Below are 26,481 nucleotides of genomic sequence, written 5' to 3' on the forward strand. Positions count from 1 at the left end.
GTGGCAGTCATTACAGGTGTCCGTGAATCTTAAGGCCAGGCATATGTGACACAAGGGGTTTATTAGTCTGGGAAGGGTAAAAAAACAACAACAAAAAAAAACTTACAACAAAATTTTTTTTAATGGGCTAACTGTCTGTTTAATTAAAAAAAAAAAAAAAGCCTTTTTCCCCTCCTTAATTTATGTGAATGATTGCTGTAGCAATCACTATTGAAAGAGTGCGCAAGTGTACATGAGCACGTGCACGAGCTATGGAAGCGCACGATCGCGGCAACTTTTAGTGCTTGACATGAGTCTCATGTCCAGGAACATGTAGAACTTTGGACGTGAGACTCCATCCAGGAACCATAAGAGGTTAAAGGTTACATCTTAAAGATTGAAAATTCTGTATTTATTACATTACTCTAGCAACTTAATAAGCCAGAAATCTTTTTTTGTGTGCATTCATTAGGATAAACCTACCAGCCTCTTCAAGTTTGCTCTCATCAAATACTTTACTCTTGTAGTCTTTAAAGACATGAAATTTCTGGATTTTGACTCCGGAGATTTTAGGGAACAGAAGTGCAAAGCCAGATTCTCCATCTTCCATCTCCACAGGATGATTATTTGGGGATCCCAGAGGAGTTACTGGTTTTAAAACACAAAATCATGTAAGAACTCAATTATGGAAAAAATATATATATACAGCATACACATACAGAAACCTCAAACTCACCAAGTTTATGTGCAGCATGTATAAACTCATCCATATCATTTCCTAAATATGGCAAGGTAAGCTATTTGCACTCCCTGGATCCTGGCAACTCTAGAAGAAAAGCTGTTTTAGCCTGTCTTGGGCCACCGGCACCGCATACACATGCATGTTATCTAAACCAAAATAGTAATAACCCACTGATACCAGCTTCCTGGCTGGTTCAAAACTCCAGTGCAACAACAACAACAACAACATTTGCAAAGGTTTTTCTCCCTTACATCTTGTCTCTGATTACTACATAGTTGCAGTTTGGAATATGTTATAGGGAAAAAAGTTATGTGATCATTAATGCCAGACTGGTATTAAGAGGTGGCAATTCAGTTTTGCTTGAAACTCCCCTATGGTTGGAGCTGTCTTGATTGAGTGCAGCAAAGCATTCCAAAGGGTAGGGGCAGCATGACAGAAGGCTTTGGCTCCAAAGGTTTTGAGGTGGACCCTGGAGGTGGTCACTGCAGTGTAGACTCATCCCTGCTCCCTTATACTCATTTCCAACATTATATTAGCATATGCATTATTCTGAAAAGTATTTCTAAAATGAAGAAATGTTTTTAATTTTTATCCTTGGTCAGAATGTTATATTCCAATAACACAAACAGCAGCTCTATCATTTTACAGAGAAATACATGCTACAGTCAACTGGAGATGCAATTTTGAAACAAATTACCTATAATTCCTGGTGCAGCAAGTCCAACAACTTGACATTCTCTTGGAAGAAGCTTTTCCAGGGCAGCTGCTGTTTCTGATCCATGCTTCTTTTTTGCTAACAAAAAAATAAAAAAAATAAAGAGATAATGTCAGCTTCCGTGGTATCAACAGTAATAAAAGACACTGGAACCAAACTGCAATTAAATATCAATATCTGTAGGTTACATGCATTAGGATATTTCTGTGTTTTTAAAATGGTGGTAGACTGAATTTGATACAGGTAGCCACTTATCAGAAACATTCAAAAGTGGGTGAGGTTTAGCTAGGTACTATTGTTGTAATTTCTATTACATTGGATGCAATATATTCAAAGCGGTTTCTTTTAGTTTGGTTCCTCTTCCTCCACTTGAACCTATCTGAATGCGTATAATTGTGCAGAATGTGCTGCAGTAAAACAATACCCCGTCCGTTCTCCCCCTCCAGCTATTTGCTCTATATTTAGTGTAAGCCAGGCAGCGGGGAGGGCAATGACTCCCCTACTTCCTGGATCCTGTGCTGCGTTCCAGCGCTCACGTCACTTCCTGCAATGCCACCCACTGTACTTCAGTCACAGACAGACAGAAGAGACCTGTCACCTGGACCTCTAGCGCCAGACTGAGCCCACAGATCTGGCAGGGTGTGAGTGAATAGAGTAGTAATCTTTGCCCACTGGCCGCTCTGTTCCGTACGTTGCCGGGGGCGGGGGAGCGGCATCAAGGTACAGTGAGTGACAGGAGGAGGGCTGTGGGGAGAGAGAGGATAGACATCTGGTCTAGCCCTGCGCTCAGAGTTTGTAGCCTGTCCGGCCTCTGCCCTGCATATACACATCCAGTGTTTCTGCAGCGGGTCGTGTACTCCCGCCGCTAGCTCACGGCAGGATTTGCAAGTTGGCGATTTGTGAAGGGGAACGTGTTCCCTGAGCCAACTCAAGAATCATGAATAAAGATGCCTCAAATCACAAGGCAAGTTCATTCATCAAAGTGAAAGTAACTAGTGAAGTTATTACAATGATTGATCACTTCCTGGTAACTTCCAGGTGAGTGTATACCACCATCTAGTTGCCAAAAACAAAACTTAAAAAATAAATAAAATAAATTTAATAGGCATAAAAACCTGATTCGCCCTACAAACCACCACCCCTCCCCCTGTAGTTACCTAACACAAACAAGAGTTACGTTTTCATTCTGTCCTGTGTGCTCAGGTCCACTTTAAGTTAGCTGATAAAAGACAGATCCATAAATCATCTAATTTGGGAAAACCAGCAGTGACATAGATAGCAGCAGAGGTTCCAGCATAACCAGAGGAAAAGTATGCCCTCAGTAATAATAGATGTTAAACGTTTTACTCTTATGGGGTTGCAATAGGTGTAAGTATATATGTTAACTTTTATCTTCCAAAAAATGTTGATTTTGCCCTTCCAAATTTATTATATGAAAAGGGCGTACATGTAAAAAAGGTGTTCAGTACAAAGAGATAGCTGCTAGTACAATACTGGTAAAATTACCAATATCCTTCTACTTAACTATGATAGTAAAATATCGGTAATCTTTACCAATGTTTTACTACAGTATGACCTAACCTAACTCTACTCTCACAAACAACCTTCCCCTCTACCGATGCCTACCCCTAAAACCCAGTAAGTGATGCCTAACCTTACCCCCTTCTCCCGGTGGTGCCCATCCTCAACTCCCCCATTGCCTAACCTTAACCCCCTCCGGCCCCCCCTCACTATCCTTATAAAACACATTTAACTGGTCCAAGCCCTATCCCATAGAGCCATATCAATCCATGCAATGATGTTGGATTGGAGTGGCTCTGTAAATTTTATTTACTCATGACTCACTATACACTAGCGATTCTGGAAGTGCAGCCTTGGTTTCAGGGTCATAGATGAATTGCATATTCAGAAGTGATGCATCATGGAAACCACAGTAGCTCACTTAAAGCCGAATAATCACAAATATCTTCTGTTTTAAGGAGGCCAAAAAATGACATTCATTTGATCTCTTAAAGCAACATTAAATATGTTCTTTATTATAAAGCGGATCTTAAACCAGTTGGTCCTTGCTTACAATAATTTTCATTAAGAATTTTTTTTTTAAATTAGTTATTTTGCCTACATCAATTGAGTTTTATGCTAAATAAGTTATAGTCGCTGTATAAAACAATGCACAAAACTATATGCGTGCGCACACACACACACACGGATTATAAGACACTTATGAATATGCATTGGTTTTATTTTATTGACATTAATGTCAAGTTATTTTAAGATGGTACTATGAGCCTCTGTGTAGTTCATGTTTTCAGACACTGCCACTTGACCTTAAAGTGTACCAGAGACAGGGTCCCCCCAATAAAATATGGGGCATCCTCCAGCTCCCTCCGGCCTAATCGCTCCCACGGCGTCCTCTTCTAACTCCTCGTTCACCTGGTACAGGTACCGGAAAATACGTCAGTCGGGACCAGTGGGCACATGCGCAGTCTGGCCAGGCGCACTCCCGTCTCGCTCCCGTCGCTGGGAACATTCTTCACCTGAGCAGGCGTGACGTGAACGCGGCGGGAGTGCACATGCGCAGTTGGCCCCGGCCCGGAGGACTCCAGGGCCAATTGCGAACGAACGGAGAGGGAGAAGATGTATGTAAAAAGAGAGAACCCAATATAGTGAAGTAAGTATTGACAATTGGGTAAATGAAACAAGTATAATATATACTCACAAACCAGGGATACCTCCAAGTAACCACTGTACAGGCAGGTGAGATTAGCCTGTCCTCACTCAGGATTAAGAAGTCGCTCTCTGTAGACAGGAGAAAAAAAGGGGTATCCCCCTCCACCAGGGGTGGATATCAATTATAACGTAATGAAGAACAGAGGCGCCAAGAGGATAACATCAATTCTTAAAACTTTTAAAATTGCTTAGGAGGCAGTGGTGGACTTAAGCAGACACAAAAACGGTGTATTCAAAACAATCAAATGTATTGGTACACTCCAGGGGTTTTTGCAACGCGTTTCGCAGGTATATTCCAGCTTCCTCAGGCAATAAAAAAAATAGGAGTACACACAGTACATTCTCAAGGTCACGATAAGAGCCTCTGTCGACAGAGGTGCTTATTGTGACCTTGAGACTGTACTGTGTGTACTCCTATTTTTTATTGCCTGAGGAAGCTGGAAAATACCTGCGAAACGCATTGCAAAAACCCCTGGAGTGTACCAAATTTGATTGTTTTGAATACACAGTTTTTGTGTCTGCTTGCGGGGGTAAGTCCACCACTGCCTCCTAAGCTATTTTAAAAGTTTTAAGAATTGATTTTATCCTGTTGGCGCCTCTGTTCTTCATTAAGTTATAATTGATATCCACCCCTTTCTTTCTCCTGTCAACAGAGAGCGACAATTTTAAAAGTTTTAAGAATTGATTTTATCCTGTTGGCGCCTCCGTTCATTACCTTATAGGGAGGGAGAAGAGGACGTCGTGGGAGCGATCAAGCCATGGGAACAATCAGGTATGTATATTTTATGGCTAATCCTCCATCTCAGGGTCACTTCAATCACTCTGCAATGGCCTAATGCCAATTGGCCGCCACAGAGTGGCTCCCCCAGGACCGCCTAACACTGGCTAGCATCAAGTCCTGGGGGCGGAGATTAGCGGGGATAGTGCACGCATCCCTGCTGAGTAACGGAGCTCCGCTTCGTAAACAGCCTGCCAGCCATGATCGGAGCTGGCAGGCTGTCAATAGAAAAAAAAAACACACAATTACTTGTACAGCTCTGAAATCTAGTGCAGCGCTGTGCGGGGGACAGCTCTGTCACTGAGTTGTCCCCAGGAGAGGCTCACAATTTGATCCCTCTCATAGGCTGATACCTATGAGAAGTAATCATAGGGGCTGGATCTCGGAGGGAGGGGGGGGGGGGAGAACAAAAACAAACAAAACAAACAAAAAAACCACAATTTAATAAAAAAACAAAATTAATTCAAAAAAATAATGAAAATCGTAGCAGCAATCAGATGCCAACAACAAAAAGCTCTGTTGGTGGCAAGAAAAGGTGGTATAATTAATTTGTGTGCGAAGTTGTATGGCTGTGCAGCGAACTGTTAGCTGCAGTGTGCTGAATTGTAAAAAAAATCGTCTGGTCACTGGGTAAGCCTGTGGTCGTCAAGCAGTTAAGAAGTGGATAAAAGACCTGAAAAATGTGTTTTAAAAGTTTTCAATAAGAAACTTGTTTTAACCCATGTAAGTTGTATACTTCATCAAGTTAAGCTCTCTTACCTTATGGATGGTTTTATGTAATTTTTTTTTGGGGGGGGTAGGGCTTTCCTTCCATGCCTTAAGCCTGATACACACTTTGTAGGGATCAGACTACAACCTGCTAATTGCTGCCGAAAGCTTTTTAACCAGGTCCTGTTTTGCTATGTGTCTATGAATACTGATAGACTTACAGGGCTGCAAATTATACCCTGTGGATAATCAGTGCCAAACCCATGTCTAAATCAATCTGTATAAACAATAGAATCTCTGGAAGGTGAATGGTCAGAATACCCAAATCTCTCCAAATGAAGGAGGTCTTCCAGATCAATAAATATATTTTTCTTCCTTCCAACATTCAAAAAAGCAAGGCTATCACTTCTTCTGAACCCACTTTGCTTCTGGGGAGTTCCCTTTCGGGATCTATGCTGTCAGGATCTTGGTCCCTCCCTGTTTATTGATGTAATAGACTCTATATTGTCTATAAGGATCATTAATTAAATGTTCCTTTGTACCTGAGGCATACACACCATGTGTATCCCACAAAGGGGCACTCTAAATATTTCAGAAACATTAGGATTTTAAAGATATAAATACACATACGCAGCAATATATATCATTACAGCAACGAGATCAATGGGTAAAAATAACTAAACAATTCAAGTCAAATCAACCTGTTGCAAGGGCAATCAAAGAATACTAAGTAGGTATGATTGTACTAACAAAGAAAGGGGATATGAGCTTCTTATTTCTGAGAATTAAAATAGTGTTGAGAGGTTTACTTCACAGGATATAGGCTTCCTGGGGACAGTCATGAAAAGATAAACAAAAGACATGAATGTGTTTCTCACCACCTTACCCTTCTTTGGTCCGCAGTGTGCTCCACGGTCATTCAGCGACTCAGATTCTGTAAAGTACAGAAACATTTCCGGAATAATATATATTTTCTACAAGAGAGAAAAGAAACCCAGTAAAGATTCCTAACATGAATGGCGATATATATATATATATATATATATACACACACACACACACACACGTATGTACGTATGTATGTATGTATGTATGTATGTATGTATGTATGTATGTATGTATGTATGTATGTATGTATGTATGTATCTTACAGCCTTATTCCGAAATGGATTAACCTCCTTGGCAGTAATCCCAAGTCAGGGACGGAAATCCGCAGCTCAGAGTGGTAATTCCGTGTCTGAGTGAGTTATATGCAGGGGCTGCTGCAATTCTCTCTGTGGTATGTTTTTTTCTCATTTTTATTGCACGGCTTTTAGACCCCAAATCTGGAAATAATCATAATGCCAGGGAGGTTAAATTCACTTTTTCCTCAGAAATCTACACACAACACCCATGCAAAAAGTTTACTTAAGGTTTTTCATCAAATTTATTGAAAATAAAAAAAAAAAAAACCTGAGAAATCACAGGTACACAAGTATTCACAGACTTGGGTCAATACTTTGTCGATGCAGCTTTGGCAGCAATTCCAGCCTCTTTTTTGAATATAATGCCACAAGCTTGGCACACCTATCCTTGATGCACTATATAAATCTCACCCAAGTATTTTATGGGATAAGGTGGTGGTGAGTTGTGGTGTCTGGTCCCTCCCCCATGCCAATGGGACAATGGTGTGCCTGCTAACCCCTCCTAAAATGTGTGCTGTCTAAATTGAAACCCTCCCGTCAAATAATTAGTCCTGGACGGCACAGCACATCCTCCTTGACCAATTGCTGGATGGAGGAGATAAAGAGGACACATGGGGGAACACTAGGTAAGACTGCTTGTCTTCCCCTGTCATTCTAACATCATAAACACATTTACTGATTAATACTTTCATAATATTCTGTTTTTCATTTGAAACACATATTGATAAGTTATTTTGATATTTCTAGGAAAAAAAATGAAATTTTTGTTGTGTTGTGTCGCAACTTGAAAACGTTTGTGAGCCAAGTCTGGTGAGACAGCGAGGCAGTCAAACTATTTTATGGAAAAATATATGTGGTGAACTTTCAGGTATTTAATTAACATGCTGAAGAGAATCCATGAGGATTACGACTCAAAATAAAATGTTCCACCACAGGATAAAAGCAGATAAATTATATCTTTCTGACAACTATTGTGAGAGGTTGATTAGAAGGGTAGATTATATTAAAAGCATGGAGAATTTAGTGGCAACCATAGAGTTCATAGAGTTCCTGGGGAATGAATAATAGAAAGGGTGAAAAGGGTGGAAGTCTGAGAGACTGATGAAAAAGGACACTGCAATATGGTATATTCTGAAGAACTGATTAAAGAGACACTGAAGCAAAAAAAAAAAAAAAAGCCAAGCTTACCTCGGGTAATGTCTTTTCCAGTAGTCCGAGTGACAGCACCCCTCCTATGAGACTTGTCTCCCTCCCAAACTTTGGACAGGAAGCTAGAAGATACAAATTTGCATAACAGGCAGGCAGGAGTAGTATATAAAGATGTTACTCACAAAAGGTATTCAGTTATAAAAAAAGACACGGACACCAAATGCTGCTGAAACGATTAATTTAATTATGCCCTTTATTAGGGTGGGCCGGAGGGGTGCTGTCACTCGGACTACTGGAAAAGACATTACCCGAGGTAAGCTTGGCTTTCCCAGAACGTCCTCCTGACAGCACCCCTCCTATGAGACGATAAACAAGAACATTATAAGTTAGGGAGGGACTACTGCCTGCAACACCTTTCTTCCGAATGCTAGATCAGTATTGGCTAATAAGTTTAGTCTATAATGTTTGACAAACGTATTTTGGCTGGACCAGGTGGCCGCTCTGCAAATCTGCTCTATCGAGGCGCCTGCCCTCTCTGCCCAAGATGTTGATACACTTCTTGTGGAGTGAGCTTTAATTGAGGTCGGTAAAGGCCTCCCTTGAGTCTGATAAGCCGCGGTGATAGTTTGTCTGATCCATCTTGCAATTGATGTCTTAGAGGCTTGCCTCCCCTTGAATTTCCCCGCAAACAGCACCAACAAGGCATCTGATCTTCTCCAAGATGCAGTCCTTTCAAGATAATGAAGGATACACCTTCTAACATCCAAACAATGAAGCTTCCTCTCCTTTTCATTAGTTGGTTTATCACAGAATGATGGCAGAAAGATCTCCTGAGATCGATGAAACTTTGAAGTCACTTTAGGAAGGAATGCAAAGTCTGGACGTAGAGTAATCCTATCCTCCGAGATGGTACAATAAGGTGGCTTAATGGATAAGGCCTGAAGTTCGCTGACTCTCCTGGCTGTGGTGATTGCCAGAAGAAAGGCCGTTTTCAACGTCAGAAATTTATCTGGAATCTGATCCAGAGGCTCAAAGGGATGTTCACAAAGACTCTGTAACACCACATTCAAGTCCCAAGGGGGCACCTTAGATATCACCACAGGCCTGAGACGTTTAATTCCCTGAAAAAAACGAAGAAAAAACTCCTCCTGAGCTAATCTTCTCTCTAAATATACACTCAAAGCTGCTGTCTGAACTTTAAGAGTGCTAGAACTTAACCCCATCTGAAATCCATCCTGAAGAAATTCCAGAGCTGAGGCGGAAAGTCTAGAATCCTTCTCTTTCCTTGTACACCATTCACAGTAAATTTTCCATGTCTTCTGATAAATCTGCCTCGTCACCTTCTTGCGGGATTGTATTAACGTTTCAGAAAGTTTATCCGAAAACCCCTTTGATTTCAGGATTCCCCACTCAATCTCCATGCTGAAAGGTGAAGACGCTTGAAGTCCGGGTGAAGAACTGGGCCCTGCGACAACAAATCTGTTCTGACTGGTAACATTATTGGTTGACACATCGCTAAATTCTGTAACAGAGCAAACCACGGTCTTTTCGGCCAGAAAGGTACTATGAGAATTACTTGTGCTCTGTCCTGCATAATCTTGTTCAGAACCCTTGATATCAGAGGTATTGGGGGAAATGCATACATCAGGTTCAACCGCCACTCTATCGAGAAAGCGTCTATTTCCCACGGATTGTCCTTTGGATACAGGGAGCAAAACTTTAGACACTTTGAATTTTGTCTCCTTGCGAATAAGTCTACTGCAGGGGTGCCCCATGCCTGGCTGATCTGAACAAATACTCCTGGATTCAGAGACCATTCGTCTTGTAATATCGCTGACCTGCTGAGATAGTCTGCCACAACATTGCAAGTCCCCTTCAAATGAACTGCTCTGACGGATGTTAAGTTGCTCTCTGCCCAATGCAGAATCCTTGCTGTCTGAGACCACAACCGACGACTTCTTGTTCCTCCCTGATGATTCAGGTAAGCCACTACACTGCTGTTGTCGGACCTGATCAGGACATGACACTGATTGATTTGATCCTTGAAGAATTGAAGGCTTCTCCATACTGCTTCCAGTTCTCTGCTGTTGGAGGATCTTATTGCCATAGCCCTGGACCACTGCCCTTGTGCTGGTAGAGAGTCCATGTGAGCGCCCCACCCCCACGTACTGGCATCCGTCGTTATGATTCTTTGTACTGGAAAAAAACCACATGCGGCCTTCCGATAGGTGAGACAGTTCCTGCCACCAGTTTAACGACACTTTCACACCGTATGGGATCAGAATCTTCCTTTCTAGTGCTGAAATGTTCCTGTTCCAGCTCCTTAGTATCCACAACTGCAGGTTCCTGGCATGGAATTGACCCCATTGTACTGCAGGGAAGACTGAGCTTAACAGACCGAGAAGTGCCATGGCTTTTCTTATACTGATGGACCTTGATTTCTGAAAAGAAAGAACAGAATTAAGTACTGCCGAAACTTTTCTTTCTGGGAGAAATACTCTTTGCTGGCGGGAGGAAAAAATAAACCCCAGATATTCCATAGATTGGCTGGGTATTAGCGCCGATTTTGACCAGTTAATTAACCAGCCTAAAGACTCTAGACTATCAATGCATATCTTAACCTGATCACTTACAGACTGTAAAGAATTACCCCAAATCAATAAATCATCTAGGTAAGCAATGATGTTAATGGACCTACACCTCAAGACTGCCAAAACTTCTGCCATCACCTTTGTGAACAGCCAAGGTGATGAAGCTAGCCCAAAAGGTAACACATTAAATTGGAAATGTCTTACCTCTTCTTGTAGGTGAATTGCAAATCTTAGGAATTGCTGGGACTCTAGATGAACTGGTACATGCAGGTAGGCATCTTTGAGGTCCAGAGAAGCTAGAAAACAGTCTTTTTGCAACAGGGTTATTACAGACTTCACATTGTCCATTCGAAACTTCCTGTATTTTACGGCCCTGTTCAACCCCTTTAAATTTAGAATAAATCTGAAGGCTCCCTGAGGCTTTTTTATCAGAAAAACTGGTGAGTAGAACCCTTGGCCTCTCTGGCAGGATGGTACCTCTCGGATCACTCTTTTTTCCAGAAGGGAAGCAACCTCCTCCTGTAATGCCTTCCTTTGGTCTGGTGATTTTGGCTGTGGAGTTACCACATACTGCAGGGGTGGGGGATACTCGAATTCTATCTTGTAACCTTCCAACACTATTTTCAAGAGCCACTGACTTGTGAACCGCTGGCACCATGTTTCGTAGTAGTGGGAAAGCCTTCCCCCTACTGGAATACTGGCGTCATTGCTTATTGGGTTGGTTGGACCGGGGAAAAAGAGCCTTCCCTTTTTGGTTTCTATTTGGAATCCACTTCTTTTTAGGTGGGATCTTTGCCTCAGGTTCCTTGTTGCCGCTGCGAGCTGGGCCCCTGTACTGAAAAGCTCTCTTTTTGGTCGGAAAATTTTTCTTATAATCTGAGGTTCTCTCTAGCGTCTGGTCTAGCTTTGAACCAAATAACAGTTCACCTTCACAGGGCAAACCACACAACTTGGAGCGAGACGAATTGTCCCCCTGCCATGTTTTTACCCATATACCTCTCCTTGCCGAGTTGACAAGGGCAGTTGTTCTGGCCGTTAATTTAACCGTATCATCCGCTGCATCAGTTAAGTAATTAGTAGCGTTAAACAAATCTGGAAAGTCCTCTAAAATTTCTTCTCTGGGCACCCCCGAAGCTATCTTAGACTGAGTCTGCGTGAGCCAAGCTTTAAGGGATCGTCCCACTGCCGTGGATGCCACTGCTGGTTTAAATGTTAAAGATGCTGACTCCCAAGCTCTACGCAACAGATTGTCCATCTTTTTATCAATGGGGTCTTTTAAATTCCCAAAGTTCTCAAACTGCAAATCGGATTTTCTCGACACCCTTGAAAACGACGGGTCCAGTTTGGGAACCGGACCCCAGAATTTTTGATCTTCCGGACTGAAAGGATAACGACGAGAAAGAGACTTGGGCCAAAATGCCCTCCTTTCAGGGTCATCCCACTCCTTCCCAATCATTGACTTTAGAGAGGAATGGACTGGGATGAAACAATTCTGGGGTTCCGCCAAACTCACGTACATCTGATCCAAGGGGGTCAAAGATTTCCGCTCCACTGTTATCCCCATAGTATTTTGCATTGCCGACAACAAGTCTTTCATTAAGTTGGGTGCGAAAGCAAACTTCTGAGTAACCTCTGGGTTTTCCTCCTCCTCCCCAGAAATCTCCTCCAAAGATGAAATCTCTCCTTCCTCTCCAGATAAATCTGAATCCCCTGATTCATTATCCTTTCTTTTACGTTTAGCTGCAACTTGATGAGGTGAAGCCTCTAACTGACTGTGCCCCTCAATCACCGGGGCTGGTAAGGGAGCAGGCACAGTATCAGCAGCAGAAGTAGAAGGAACTGTAGATTCCGCCATTGCTGAATCCTTTATCTCTTTAATGGCCGAGGCCATCTCAGACCGCATCCATCCCATCAAGTCCTTAAATACCACTGGGGATTCCTCCTTTACCACCTTCTCTCTACAAGACTGGCACAGTTTCTTCGTAGAGGAAGAATAGAAGCGAGAGTTGCACATAACACAGCGTTTCTCAGTTCTACCAGAAGATTGTCCCCCTTGACCTTGCTGAGACACAGCCTTGTCTTTGTCTTTATCACCTCTTGGGGCTTTAGGCTAAAAAGAAATAAAGACAGACTGTCAGCCTTACAAGGTGGACCTATGATTACAAATCAACTCCCTCAAAGTCTGAAAAATTACAGCTCACCAGAGAGGGGATAGCGCCAGACTCCGCAGAAGTCAGAGGAGAAGGGCCTACAGCGTCCTCCATGATCACCGACAGCAATGGTGATCGTGGCTAACATTCACATATATATACCCCTGTTAATTACCTGCAGCTGAAGTCAATCTTAACACCGCCGCGGCCCCTGCCGCTATGCCGTCAGCTGACTCGTCATGCGGGACGCATGCGCATGACGTCACTTCCACCCGGAACTTCCGGTTTCGCGCTCCTGCCGCCATAAAGCTTCCGCATCTCTAGGAGAAGCCTCCTCCACGCTGTGCGCTGGACCAGCTGAGTCCCCTGCTCAGCCTTACTATGCCCGCGCTGCACGCTGCACTCGCCGCCTGACGTAGTAGCACCTGGAGACCTCTCAAAGCGTCCCGTCCGGGACAGGAAAAACAACTGAATACCTTTTGTGAGTAACATCTTTATATACTACTCCTGCCTGCCTGTTATGCAAATTTGTATCTTCTAGCTTCCTGTCCAAAGTTTGGGAGGGAGACAAGTCTCATAGGAGGGGTGCTGTCAGGAGGACGTTCTGGGAAATTATGATATAATGAACTGGTTGTGTAGTACAGATAATTACTAGAACACTAGTAGCAAAGAAAATATTCTCATATTTTTATTTTCAGTTAGTTATTTTTATAACATTGCATCATTCTCTATTATTTGCAGTTTACAACACTACTCAGCATTCCAAATGATTTTACAGAGCAGGCAAGTGAATTTTGGAACCTTTCTCTGCAGAGAAAAAGAAAATACAATGGCCTCAATTCACTAGGCAGTTTAGACTAGTCTACAGATGGTTTTTAGTCTACTGATGGTTTGGTGTAATGTTTTAGACCTGTTTTTAGACCTGGTCTAACATTCAGTAATTACACAATTTACAAAGGCAAATAAGGCGTAACCACGCCCACTTTTTCTGACATGATTTCTGTGGGTAAAGAAATGCTGTGAGGTATTTTAGACGTGAGAATGAACAAACACAACAAACAAACAAACACAGAACACTTATATCGCGCTTTTCTCCTGGCGGACTCAAAGCGCCAGAGCTGCAGCCACTAGGACGCGCTCTATAGGCAGTAGCAGTGTTAGGGAGACTGGCCCAAGGTCTCCTACTGAATAGGTACTGGCTTACTGAACAGGCAGAGCCGAGATTCGAACCCTGGTCGCTTGTGTCAGAGGCTGAGCCCTTAACCATTACTCCATTCAGCAGGAGTTTGCAGGAGTTTAACTGCATGCAGAGGAGAGCTCATCATAGAAGAAGGATGTCAGTCATAGCTACTCATTTGTGAATTGCATCTTTTGATAATTTCCCCTACTTTACTGACCTAATTACCAAATGGTTTACACTAGGTCTAAAACATTTGGTAATAGTGAATTCCCCTTTGATGCAACTGACCAAACCATCAGTAGACTAAAAACCATCAGTAGACTAGTTTAAACTGCTTAGTGAATTGAGGCCAATGACTGACAGTTGAGATAACAAGCTTCAGAAGACTGAGCTCAATGGCTCTTTCGCATAGATAACAATTGGAGCTTCTTAACTCTTCCTGTACTGGAAATAATATTAGGCTTATATTTCTGCTTCTAATGTTTTATTTATTTATTAGCTCTACTACATATACAAATCATCATAATTTTTTTTCACTTCAGTGTCTCTAAAGTTCAGTGAAAACTCAACTCACCACTATTCTGCAGGGTGGGTGGAGGTGAGGACAGGTATGTGTACATTTTAACAGGAATAATTAAGAAAAAAAAATGTAAAATATAATTTCTCAGTTTTCGGCCATTATAGTTTTAAAATACCACATGCTACTGTAATTAAAATCCACACATTTTATTTGCCCATTTGTCCCGGTTATTGCAACGTTAAAATTATATCCCTATTATAATGTATGGTGACAATATTTTATTTGGAAATAAAAAAGGTAACATTTTTTTTTTTTAAGTTTCACATCCATCGCTAATTTTTAGCCCATAAATTTATAATAAATATTGCCCTCTTGACATACATATATTTTTTTTTTTATTCCCTAAAGTCAGTAGATGTAATTTTACTATTTGACCGAAAGATGTCCCCGCTGAGCAAAATTCTATGTGGAGTACAAGTACGCTACATAGGAAACACTGCGTTGCTACATTGTAACTAGGCATGTGACCCAGGCTTCTATGGAAGCCTGCATCATGGGGGGCTGCGGGGAGATTAATGAATGGGAACTTTGTTCCCATTCATAAATCTAATGACCGGGTGGTGGAAATCGTCAGCGGGAGGAAGCGTGGCGGCTCTAAACTGTCAGTTGCATACCTGATTATTAACTCTTTCGGCAGAGAAAGAAAGGAAAAAAAAGAAACACGGCATAGTTATTTATGTGCTTGGCACACGTCTGTCTCATCATGTCACCTCGGATGTCCTTTAGGGACGACCATAGGAGCACACACTTGTTTAAATGATCCCACCAGAAACCAGAATTTGGAAAAAGTGTGTTCAGCCACTAGGAGACTGTTTCATTGACTTATGGTGCGTACACACGTGCGACTATAGTCGTTTGAAACGATCGTTCCCCGATCATTTCAAACGACGATCGTTACAAAAAGGAAGCCAACGACAATTAACTCCAACGACAATTAACTCCAACGACGCCCGAGCGAGATCGTTGTAAACGAAAGTTCGGCCGTGGCGGATTTTTGTAAACGACGATCGTTTGAAAAATAGTACATCGTTAGCAAACGGTCGTTCGTACTAGGCTGGACATGCGCACATCGCTTCAAATCTATATGACTGTACTTGCCGTGATGGAACGTTTGTTCAATGATTGTGTCCTATGTTATATAATGTGTCACATTAAACAATGATTGTAATTGTAACAGGATAGGATATTTAAAGTTTAGTTAGTGCTGAATAAAAATGACATTAAACTTACAAGTTGGTACAGTATGCAAATTTGTAGTGTACAGTATGGAACGCTCGTTTTAATTACGTTACTTCCTTCAATCTACAGGCCATTCATTTAAACGTGTGTTCCGTTCTGAATAATGATGAGATCGTTCACAATATGTAAATTCGTACGTCATTTCCGTATCGTTCGTTTTCAAACGATCTTATCGTTGTTCCCGTGTAAACCTTCTTTCAACGACCGTTTAATTATGTCTTATTAAACCATCGTTCGTCGTGTGATACGAACGATCGTTGTCGTATGTGTGTACGTAGCATTAGCTCTTCCAGTGAGTGACAACTGCTGGACAGATAGTATATGTATAAACCACATAGCTGACTTCACCCCCATCAAACCAACCAAACAGTGGTAAGTGGAGTTCTTTAAAAAAAAAAAAGTTATTGTTAAAAGACGTGAATGTCAATATACCAGACAAGATATAGAAAAGATATTGCTAACTGCATATGTTGTTGCTGTTATTATATAGTGCAATGCTTCATAGATTATACTGTACAGTCATGTCACTAACTATCCTTCAGAGGAGCTGACAATCTAATCCCTACCACAGTTATTGTCTAATGTTCCTTACGTAGTCCAAAGCCAATTATTATTTTTTGGAATATATCAGTATGTTTTTGGAATAAACTAGAGTGCCTAGAAGAAACATACACAAACATGGCTGAGATTTGAAACTGGGACTGGTGCTGCAAGGCAGGGGTGCCATCTACTACACCTTGTACGTACTCCCCTACTCCAATTATAACAGAACATGCTGCTTGGCTGGGATCTGAACAACATGTCTATACAGTGATCACTCAACTTTAATCATTCTGATGCAATTTTTTCATTGTACAGTGCAAAGGGCAATTATCTACCATTACTTTCAATACGGTCACCTTCTTCATATATAAGCTAATCTGGCATTATGCCTGTCAGAATGAATAAGAGTGACGCACACCTCAAGTTCTTCTCTGACAACGTGGACCAGTGAGTGCCCATCCAGTTCCATGTCTCCAGCTCCCATGGAAGATATCCATGTGACTTTCTGCCTTGCTTTCAATTTACGCCAGGCACAATCCCTCCACAGTCTACAAACACTGGGACCAACAAAAGAATGTTACAGAAAGTATTTGAAAATGACATTTCTTCACAGTAATTGCAGTGCACAGTCAAGGAAAAGACAATTCCAAGTAGTTTAATTTTTATTTTTCCCTTCAAATCCAACTATAGATTGTCTATTAGTGGTCCCAAATGATCATTTCCGATTGTTCAAACAAAAGAACCTTTTATAAATGATTGTTTGGCAAATTGTATCATTAGTGGCCATCTTAGAGTGTACCTGAGACAAATATTAGTCAAAGTTTCTCCAGCTCTGGTACCGGTGAAGGCTGAGGACGGCGGCGTGGGAGCGAACCGTGTGGATGGGGCTGGAGAAAGCCCCAGGTATGTATATAGCTTTTGCTAATATTCATCTCTGGTTTCCTTTAAAGAGAATCTGTACTCTAAAATTCTTACAATAAAAAGCATACCAATCTATTCATTATGTTCTCCTGGGTCCCTCTGTGCGGTTTCTGCCACTCCCTGCTGCAATCCTGGCTTGTAATTGCCAGTTTTAGGCAGTGTTTACAAACAAAAGACATGGCTGCTAACCAGAGTGTGATAGGCTGAGAGGAGCTCAGTCTGTGACTCACGCAGAGCCTGCAGGGGGCGTGGAGAGGGTGTGTATAGCTTCTATTCTATCACAAACAGAGCAGCACATTCCTGCCTGAGTCCGAGAAAGCCGTCAGAGGAAAGAAGATTAGATTATATAACAGAGATAATACAGCCACTGTGCAACTAGGAAAGGCTGCAGTAAGACAGACCACATTAGAACAGGTATAGGAAGTTATAGGATAGAAGAAATAAGGCTGAAAATGTTGTTACAGAGTCTCTTTAAGATTGTTCAGCAGCTCCATGAAGCCACCCTCCCCCCCCCCCCTACAATCAGCACAAATAACAATTCCAATGTGTTTGGGTAGTTCTGCATTTGCGCCCATTTGCGTTGCAAAAATGTAAATCTGTGCTGCTTTCATTTTGAAGATAGAAGTTTTGAGTCAGGATGATACCATTTATTGGCTAACTTAATAGAATAAGCAAGCTTTCGGCTCTGCAGCCTTCATTATGAAGATCATAGCAATTAATATCTTTTTCCAGACAATATCACCCAGCTCCCCCAAGGCAAAACATAAAAGAGGTATAAATGGGCAGTGCCACGTCTGTGCCTTTTTGTTCAGCAAAAATCATAGTTCTATATTTTAGTTATTAAAGGTCACAACAAGTTTACCCTGGACTAGAATTGTTGCGGGGGGCCTGAGTGAACTTTTGATCTTAATAAAAATGTTGATATCTGGGAAAAAAAAAAAAAAAAAAAAAACACGTGAAAGATAGAACAATGATGCTGGTTTCATGTCCGTAAGCTGTTGTGAGGTGTCTGGGTGATGTCACACAAAAATTAAAAAAAAAAAAATGATACTTGCTATCATGTTCAGAATAAAGCCCCACAAATCTTAATTTTAGTAGCAATTACCGAAGATACCGGACTCATGTTCGTATTCTGTTGTAGGGGGCTGGATGGCATCACCATCATCTGAAGAAAAAAATACTATAATTGCTATTATCTTCAAAAAAGAAAGCATAAATAATTTTTCCAAGTACAAATGGGCAGAAACGTAGCACCAGGGCTGTGGAGTCGGTACAAAAATGCACCACTCAGAGCCTTAGGCCTCTTTTCCATGGACAGTTGAACTGTGTGCTCAGCAAGCAGTTACCAGGCAGCAGCGAGCAGTTACCAGGCAGCAGCAAGCAGTTACCAGGCAGCAGCAAGCAGTTGTGAGAGTCAGAGGCCTTCCACTGCCTATCAACTGTCTGTGGAAAAGAGGCCTACAGGATTCAACCGACTCTGACTCCTTTAATTTACATATAACAATATTGTTGATTGAAAGTATGTAACATAAAAGACATTTCATCACTGCCAAAGCTTAGGAATTTTAAAGCTATATTAAGATGGCATTTGCTTTTGGGAACAAAAATCTCCTGGCCAGGAAGCTAATACCTTATCCTGTCGGCCAACCCATTCACGTAAAATTGGTACAGGACCTGATAATAGTTACATGTGTTAACACTCAAATGCACTTGTTTAAATAAAATTACAGCTCAATATGTATTTTTGTAATGTACTAAAATACATATTAAAACGATACATAAATGTCAATTTACAAAAATCTCAGCTGAATTTCGAAATCGTGACGAGGGAAGGTCAGTTGATGCAGGATTATGTAAATTTTGTATGAAATTGAATGCAGCTTAAAGGGAAGGTTCAGGGACTATCTAAAAAAAATTAAAATCCATTTCCACTTACCTGGGGCTTCCTCCAGCCCGTGGCAGGCAGGAGGTGCCCTCGGCGCCGCTCCGCAGGCTCCCGGTGGTCTCCGGTGGCCGACCCGACCTGGCCAGGCCGGCGGCCAGGTCGGGCCTCTTCTGCGCTCCATGGTGCGTTCCACGCCGGCGCGCTGACGTCATCGGACGTCCTCCGGGCTGTACTGCGCAGGCTCAGTAGTTCTGAGCCTGTGCAGTACAACCCGGAGGACGTCCGATGACGTCAGCGCGCCGGCGTGGAACGCACCATGGAGCGCAGAAGAGGCCAGACCTGGCCGCCGGCCTGGCCAGGTCGGGTCGGCCACCGGAGACCACCGGGAGCCTGCGGAGCGGCACCGAGGGCACCTCCTGCCTGCCACGGGCTGGAGGAAGCCCCAGGTAAGTGGAAATGGATTTTTATTTTTTTTAGATAGTCCCTGAACCTTCCCTTTAAAAATGGACCAATCACATCCTGCAAAGGTGGAATTTGATTCGTCCATTTTTAAAGAGACTCTGAAGTCTCGTAAAAATCCTGTTTTTATTTTAAAAAAAAAATGTGTTTAACATTACTGCCCTACCTAAACCGCCGCATCCCCGCCACTGTAATCGAACTAAATCCCCCCCAACTCCCGGGGGGCAATCCGGGCAGTGCTTCCATGAGAGGCAGAGCTATGAGCCGCAGCTCTGCCTCTCAGCACGTCTATCAGTCCGGATCGCCGCCTCTCCCCCGCCCCTCTGTCTTCCTTCACTGAGAGGGGCGGGGGAGAGGCGGAGATCGGCCGCTGATAGACGAGAATGGAGGCAGAGCTGCAGCTGAAAGCTCTGCCTCCAACAGCAGCAAAATCCACGACCAAGAAAGACGTGGATTTTGCGAGGGGAGAGGGAGGGGGGAGTTAGGGGGAATTTCGTTAGATTTCAGCAGCGGGGATGCGGTGGTTTAGGTAGGGCAGACATGTTAAACACATTTTTTAAATAAAAACGATTTTTAGGAGACTTCAGTATCTCTTTAAGCTGCATTCATTTAAATAAATAATTTGCTTAAACTTGCATCATCACAGAATTATTTGCATTTCATTGACCATCCCTATTAGTGACACAACTATTCATCGGCTTTGTACTTACCGCAGAGATGACATTTATTTTATATAAAAGATACCAGTGTACACATCAAATATACAGTCAGTTACATATGTGTATCTGTTTTTAGAATATATGGTGACTGCTTTATTGCAGCAGCACAAGTAACTGTTTTTTTGATTGGTTCATTATTTCATTTTTGTGAACTAAGCACTGCTATTACTCTATATGCAACTTATTTATGATGATTATCTTCTGATACATCAAATATTTTATCATATTTTTTCTTTTAATTAATAATTTATGTTGAAATTAAGTAGGAGTCGGTGCATTTTTGGATGACTCCGCTTCCAGGGGGCCTAAAATTGCTTTGACTCCTCAGCCCTGCATAGCACTAATACAGTTCTATTTAAGCTGGGGTGGCGAAGCAGCGTCAATTATGCTATATAATGGATTCTAGAATAGCTGACTTAACTGGCTCACCACACGTGTCGGTTCCACCCAAGGCTCTATTCAGCTATAACATACAAGCACCCTGTTTTCTCCGTGACTCTAGAGTCATTTCTCCAATATTAGTTACAAAACTGCTTGACTGTGATGAATTTGTTCTAGGAAATTTAATGGAATTAAAAGAATTTTAATTTATAGCAAGATACTGGCAAAAAGGATGATCAATGAGATGCAAATACTTCCAAGTCTATGCAAATTTATGTAGATGGATGACATCTACATTTGGAGGGCACGGGCAGGGGATTCCGTTGCATTTGCCGTATGCGATTATCGCATGCTGTTACCGTCGCATACTCAAGCATGTCAGCCTGAGATTTCCCAGCATGTCGGATCGATATATGCAACCAATTTTGGCCTGAAATTGGTTGAATTGTCGATCAGCATGCTCTTGGCGGCACCGATTTTCATAAGATTCGACAATTATCAAATCTGATCGTCGAAAAGCCGTCAAGTCAACCGATGTAAGGTCATCTGTAAAGTGGGCAGCAATCACCTGATTTTTCTAGGTGCCTTCAGGCAAATGTAATCTGCAGGTTACATAAATTTCCTCTTTTTAGAAGAAGTCTTGCTAACTACAGTGCACGCTAAAGTAAAGAGATACTGCTGGCAAGTGGTGCTCTCACATAACAATACACTAACACCATGTCACTCTAATCATAACGAGCATTCATATTTGTTCAATCACATTAGACTAGCATGACATGGTACAATGACATGACAACATGACAAAGCCACAAGCTAAGAAGATGAAAAATAAACTCCTTTTAAGTGTCTGACAGTTTTCATGGAAACATTATCACCAGAGCTAGGAAATCTAGCGTTGACTGAGACTGCACAGAGATCCAACTGTACAGAGGCAACAACTGTACAGAGCCAGCAAACGAGAAGTGACAGCAGAGTGCAGATACACAAGAAGTGAGAGCAGAGCGCAGACACACCAGGCCGCTCTCAGCAAGGCTTTGCTGGGCAGAAAGGTCATCACTCTCTCCACCACTTCGGCCAGGGTGCTTAGCACGTAGTGCCCATGGCTCTCCACGACGCTGGGATTTTTAGAACCATTGTTCTCCAACACTTCCCCAAACGACTCCAGCACTTCCATTCCCGACATTGTTGCTGAACCAAAACTTCCGCCGGACGTGGTGTCATTGAGCGGCGCCGTTGTCATGGTAACCATGTAACCGTGACCGGGGCAGTAGGAACAACCATATTTGATTTGGGCAATAAGCTCAATCACCTACCGCTTTGTGCTAGCATTTTGGACGGTAGAGTAACCTGTGACGTCCTGGAAAAACATCTGGATCCTTCTGCCATGAGTTTCACCTTCTTTTCTGAAGCGTAGCTATGTGATCGTGTGAGTGAAAGGAGATACCACTATCCAGGACACATAGAAATATAGCTCTCAGCTCCCCCCCCCCCCCCCCCTTTTTTCAGCAAAGGGACAGTCTCTCTTTGGGAACCAAACCCTTCTGTCTGTTTCTTCCTCATTGTCCCCCAATTGAATTATAAGACACAGTGGCTGATCCAGCATTAACAGCAAAAACGCAATGGAACTTGAAAGCGGCACCCCCTTATTATCCACGTGTTGCATTCATAGCTCCCAACTGTCCCTTTTTTGGAGGGACAGTCCCTCTATGGGAGTCCTGCCCCTCTGTCCCTCTTTCCTCCTCATTTGTCCCTCTTTCTATGTAAATATACAGTATATATATATATATATATATATATTACTCTACTAAAAAATGTGTTTGACTCTAAACTTGATTCCAATCATTTAAATTGATTTATTATTGATTTAAAAATGTTAATATGAAGGAACATGAACCAGGATAGAGGACCAGTGTGGTTTGAATTATTAAACAACATATTTTTCTTATGAAATCTTTATGGTATGCATGACTAGGGTTGTGACGGGGGCGTGGTTATGGGTGTGTCAGGGGCGTGGCTTCAGTGCCTCTCTTTCTCATCTCAAAAAGTTGGGAGGTATGTTGCATTGTGTACAGTAAAGCATACAGACAATGAAATGTATGCTTCACTGTTAGAACGCATCTTTTGCGGACTGCATGCAGTTTGTTACCCTGCCGCACGCCATCATACTGGTTCATTGCAGTGTGGCAACTGAAGCCGCCTTACAAAGTGGCTGTTATGCCACTATGCACCAATGTGAAAGTAGTCAGAAATGTTTGCAAATTAATTATTTGTAGTATGCATGACTAAGGGCTGGGACCCACTAAAAATCACTGATTAGCGCTATTGTGGTGATTTTTGCCACTTTTTTCAAAACAATTTATGTTTCTGAAGAGAATGCAATCTGCAATTTAGACTAGAGAAATGCAGCAGGGCACTGCTCTTTTAAAAATCCTTTATTCCAGTTGGGTATACAGCAAGTATTGAGCAGTGGGGGTATCAAGTGTCTGACAGCTGTTTCGCAGTCTAAACCCTGTTTACCTTTCAGGGACATCAAAGGGATGATTTGGGTAATCACATTCACACTAGGAATCACTGTACACAACGCTGCAGCGATTTTAAAGGACATATGTATATGGAGACTGCCATATTTATTTTATTTTAAACACTACCAGTTGTCTGGCAGACCTAATGATCTATTTGGATGCAACAGTGTCAATTTGTCAGATCTGACTACAATGTCCGAAACACCTGATCTACTGCATGCTTGTTCCAGGTCTATAGCTAAAAGTATTAGAGGCAGATGATCAGCAGGACAGCCAGGAAACTGGTATTGGTTAAAAGGAAATACATATGGCAGCCTCCATATGCCTCTCACTTCAGTTGTCAGTGCTGCAGCGATTCCTAGTGGGTTCCAGGCCTGAGTGTTGAAGTCAGGGCAGGTAAGACTTGCCATTCACAAATTGATTTTTCTGGATGATTTGATTACTCTGATTAAATCTGCTTGTGGTCTGTCACTCTTAATGAACCCAATCAAATAAGTCCATTTATGACAATTTCTCAGTCAAAAGGGTTTTCTCTGCTTCTGCTATCCAGAGTGTTATACACTGAGGCAGAGTGGTGTACAGTATAATCTGGCAGTGCATCAGCACTTATTACTAGGCCCCCATGGTAAACCTCATATATATATATATATATATATATATATATATATATATATATAGGCATATGTGTGACTGTGTGTAAAACATAAATAGAAAAGTATACTGCGCCCCAGCAAGTAGATGCACTCTCCAGGAAAGTCAATCTGTGGCTAAACACAGAGTGCAGCTCTTATACGGTTGAGGGTGGTGATAGCTCTGAATGAAAATAGAGCGCTCTATAGTGTAGAACGTCTTCTAAGGGCTGGTGCACACCAGAACGGTTTTTAAAGCGCTTGCAGGGGGAAAACCGATTGGCTAATGAAAGCGAATGGGATGGTGCACACCAGAGCGGTTAGTTTTTCCCCCAAACGCAAACTCCTGTCCTGCAGCATTTTTTAGATTTCTGAGGCGTTTCTGCCTCAATGTTAAAGTATAGGAAAGTGGAAAACCGCTCTGAAAAACGCTAGATCAGAGCGGTTTTCCAGGCGTTTTTGTTACAGAAGCTGTTCAGTAACAGCTTTACTGTAACATGAAATCTGCTACACAAAAACACTCCAAACAAACGCTAGGCATGATCAGACATGCTGGAGCCATGGAGGAAAGCATGGCTTAATCCTCCTGGGTCAGAAGACGTTCTCTGATCAAACAGCTTGAGAACCCACCCCTGCTTGAAGACTTGTAACTTACATCAGTCTAGCTGGGCCACAGTGATATGAGCAAATAGGACCCGCCCATCCAACATCCTTCCACGAGTCCACACCATCAGACACCACGCTGCTGGCCACAGACGGGATTGAGTCAGAAGTTTGGTTGTTTAGACGGGCTACAGTGATATGCGTTTTTATCTTTCACTCTTGTGAGTATAACTTGTATTTTTAAGAAATAATCTTCTGAAGCTACTACACTATAGAGCGCTCTATTTTCATTCAGATGTGTGCAAAACATGCAGTACTAGTGGGACTTGAGAACAAGTGGCTGAACCACTGCACTAAAATCTTAAAGAGACTCCGTAACAAAAATTGCATCCTGTTTTTTATCATCCTACAAGTTCCAAAAGCTATTCTAATTTGTTCTGGCTTACTGCAGCACATTCTACTATCACCATCTCTGTAATAATTCAACTTATCTCTCTCTTATCAGACTTGTCAGCCTGTGTCTGGAAGGCTGCCAAGTTCTTCAGTGTTGTGGTTCTGTGATGCATCTCCCCACTCCAGGCCCCTCTCTGCACACTGCCTGTGTATTATTTAGATTAGGGCAGCGTCTCTCTTCTCTCTTATCTTTTACAAGCTGGATAAATCCTCCTCTGAGCTGGCTGGGCTTTCACATACTGAGGAATTACATAAAGGCAGAGCTGTCTGCACTCTGCAGGAAGAAACAGCCTGACACTTCAGTGGAAGATAGCTGCAGGGGGAAAGAAACACACAAATTATCTCTTGAGATTCAAAAGGAAGGGTGTATACAGCCTGCTTGTGTATGAATGTATTTTCTATGTGTGGACATACTGTACATCAACCTACTTCCTGTTTTGGTGGCCATTTTGTTTGTTTATAAACAAACTTTTAAAAACTGTTTTTAACCACTTTTAATGCGGCGAGGAGCGGCGAAATTGTGACAGAGGGTAATAGGAGATGTTCCCTAACACACTGGTATGTTTACTTTTGTGCGATTTTAACAATACAGATTCTCTTTAACATTTTTAAATTTTCAGTCATGACAACAGACAATGACAAAATTAACCATTGTTATGGCTATTTTGACAGAGATGCAAAAAAGGATAGCTACATCGACATAGATTTGTATGCCAGACAAAGCACTCATATCTGATTTTGAGGGGGGACAGGAAGCCAGTGAAGGGACTCGCAAAGAGGGGCAGCTGAAGAGGAGGGGCAGTAGTAGTGAATGAAGCTGCATTCATAACAGATTGCAGGGGTTGGAGTCTGGTCTCGGGAATTTAATTTAATCCATTGAAGTCAATGGCCATGAGAGAACACCTTTAGTTCACGGTGCGTGTAACAGGCACTTAGTAACACAGCTTACCGCAATGCATCACCTATGCGACGTTCACTGTGCAGCAGTAGCGTTGCAGTTAAACGGGTGTGCATCAACAGGTACAGTGAAGTAATATTAAGTGTATGCGACCCAACATAAACAATTTTTTCATTCAGTTGCGTTGCATTCCTTTTATACAGGGAACACAACATCCCACAGTAAATGTGGCCTAAGAAAAAAAACAAATAGTCACAAAAATGTGTAACTTGTGAAAATGTATTGAACCCTCACTAGACCCCTCACTCCCATCCAACTACCGCCCTATCTTCTTCCTCCCTTTTGCATCTAAACTCCTGGAGCATCTAGTCCACCAAAGCCTGAACCATTACCTTGGCTCCAACTCCCTGTATGACCCCCTACAATCAGTATTTTAGCCAGCTCAGTCCACTGAAACTGCCCTTACCAAGGTTGTCAATGACCTCACGCTTGCCAAGGCCAAAGAAAAAGACAACTTCCTTCTCCTCCTTGACCTCTCATCAGCATTTGACAGAGTCGATCATTCCCTGCTCCTCCAATCCTTGCAATCTGCAGGTATCCAAGTCCTCGCCCTAGCTTGGTACTCCTCCTACCTCTCAAATCACTCCTTTAAGACCTCCTTCAATGGTCCCTCCTCAACTTCCACCCCCCCCCCCCATTTTTATTTCAGGTCCCCCAAGGCTCTGTTCTTGGTCTCCTACTGT

The 26,481-nt window shown here is 42.3% G+C and overlaps 2 protein-coding genes across 2 annotated transcripts in view; both read right to left on the bottom strand.

The window, feature by feature from the left end:
* The window catches only part of FBXO22 (F-box protein 22), a 41,537-nt gene extending 19,705 nt beyond the window's left edge, over nt 1-21,832 (bottom strand). Inside the window, exons 1-5 of the mRNA XM_068275851.1 lie at nt 21,647-21,832; nt 16,687-16,825; nt 6,539-6,626; nt 1,419-1,514; nt 463-627 (exon numbers count right to left, since the gene is read on the bottom strand). Of these exons, the coding sequence (XP_068131952.1) occupies nt 463-627; nt 1,419-1,514; nt 6,539-6,626; nt 16,687-16,825; nt 21,647-21,816 (658 nt within the window). The 5' untranslated portion in view covers nt 21,817-21,832. The remainder of the gene's footprint in view (nt 1-462; nt 628-1,418; nt 1,515-6,538; nt 6,627-16,686; nt 16,826-21,646) is intronic.
* LOC137560752 (uncharacterized) lies at nt 7,835-10,924 on the bottom strand. The gene is made up of 3 exons (XM_068271902.1): nt 10,781-10,924; nt 8,652-10,426; nt 7,835-7,886 (listed from the first exon to the last, which is right to left on the bottom strand). Exons 1-3 carry the CDS (start codon nt 10,922-10,924, stop codon nt 7,835-7,837), a joined length of 1,971 nt encoding a protein of 656 aa, XP_068128003.1.
* Nucleotides 21,833-26,481: the final 4,649 nt, after the last annotated feature.

Source organism: Hyperolius riggenbachi, chromosome 3 (genome assembly GCF_040937935.1).
Source record: "Hyperolius riggenbachi isolate aHypRig1 chromosome 3, aHypRig1.pri, whole genome shotgun sequence".
Taxonomy (NCBI): domain Eukaryota; kingdom Metazoa; phylum Chordata; class Amphibia; order Anura; family Hyperoliidae; genus Hyperolius; species Hyperolius riggenbachi.

Coding starts and splice junctions, on each gene's coding strand:
- LOC137560752 (XM_068271902.1), bottom strand. CDS start 10,924: ATGGACAATGTGAAGTCTGTAATAACCCTGTTGCAAAAAGACTGTTTT. Junction 10,427..10,780: donor CAATTCACCTACAAGAAGAG/GTAAGACATTTC, acceptor CTTTCTTTTCAG/AAATCAAGGTCCATCAGTAT. Junction 7,887..8,651: donor GCGGGGAAATTCAAGGGGAG/GCAAGCCTCTAA, acceptor TTCATTCCCCAG/GAACTCTATGAACTCTATGG.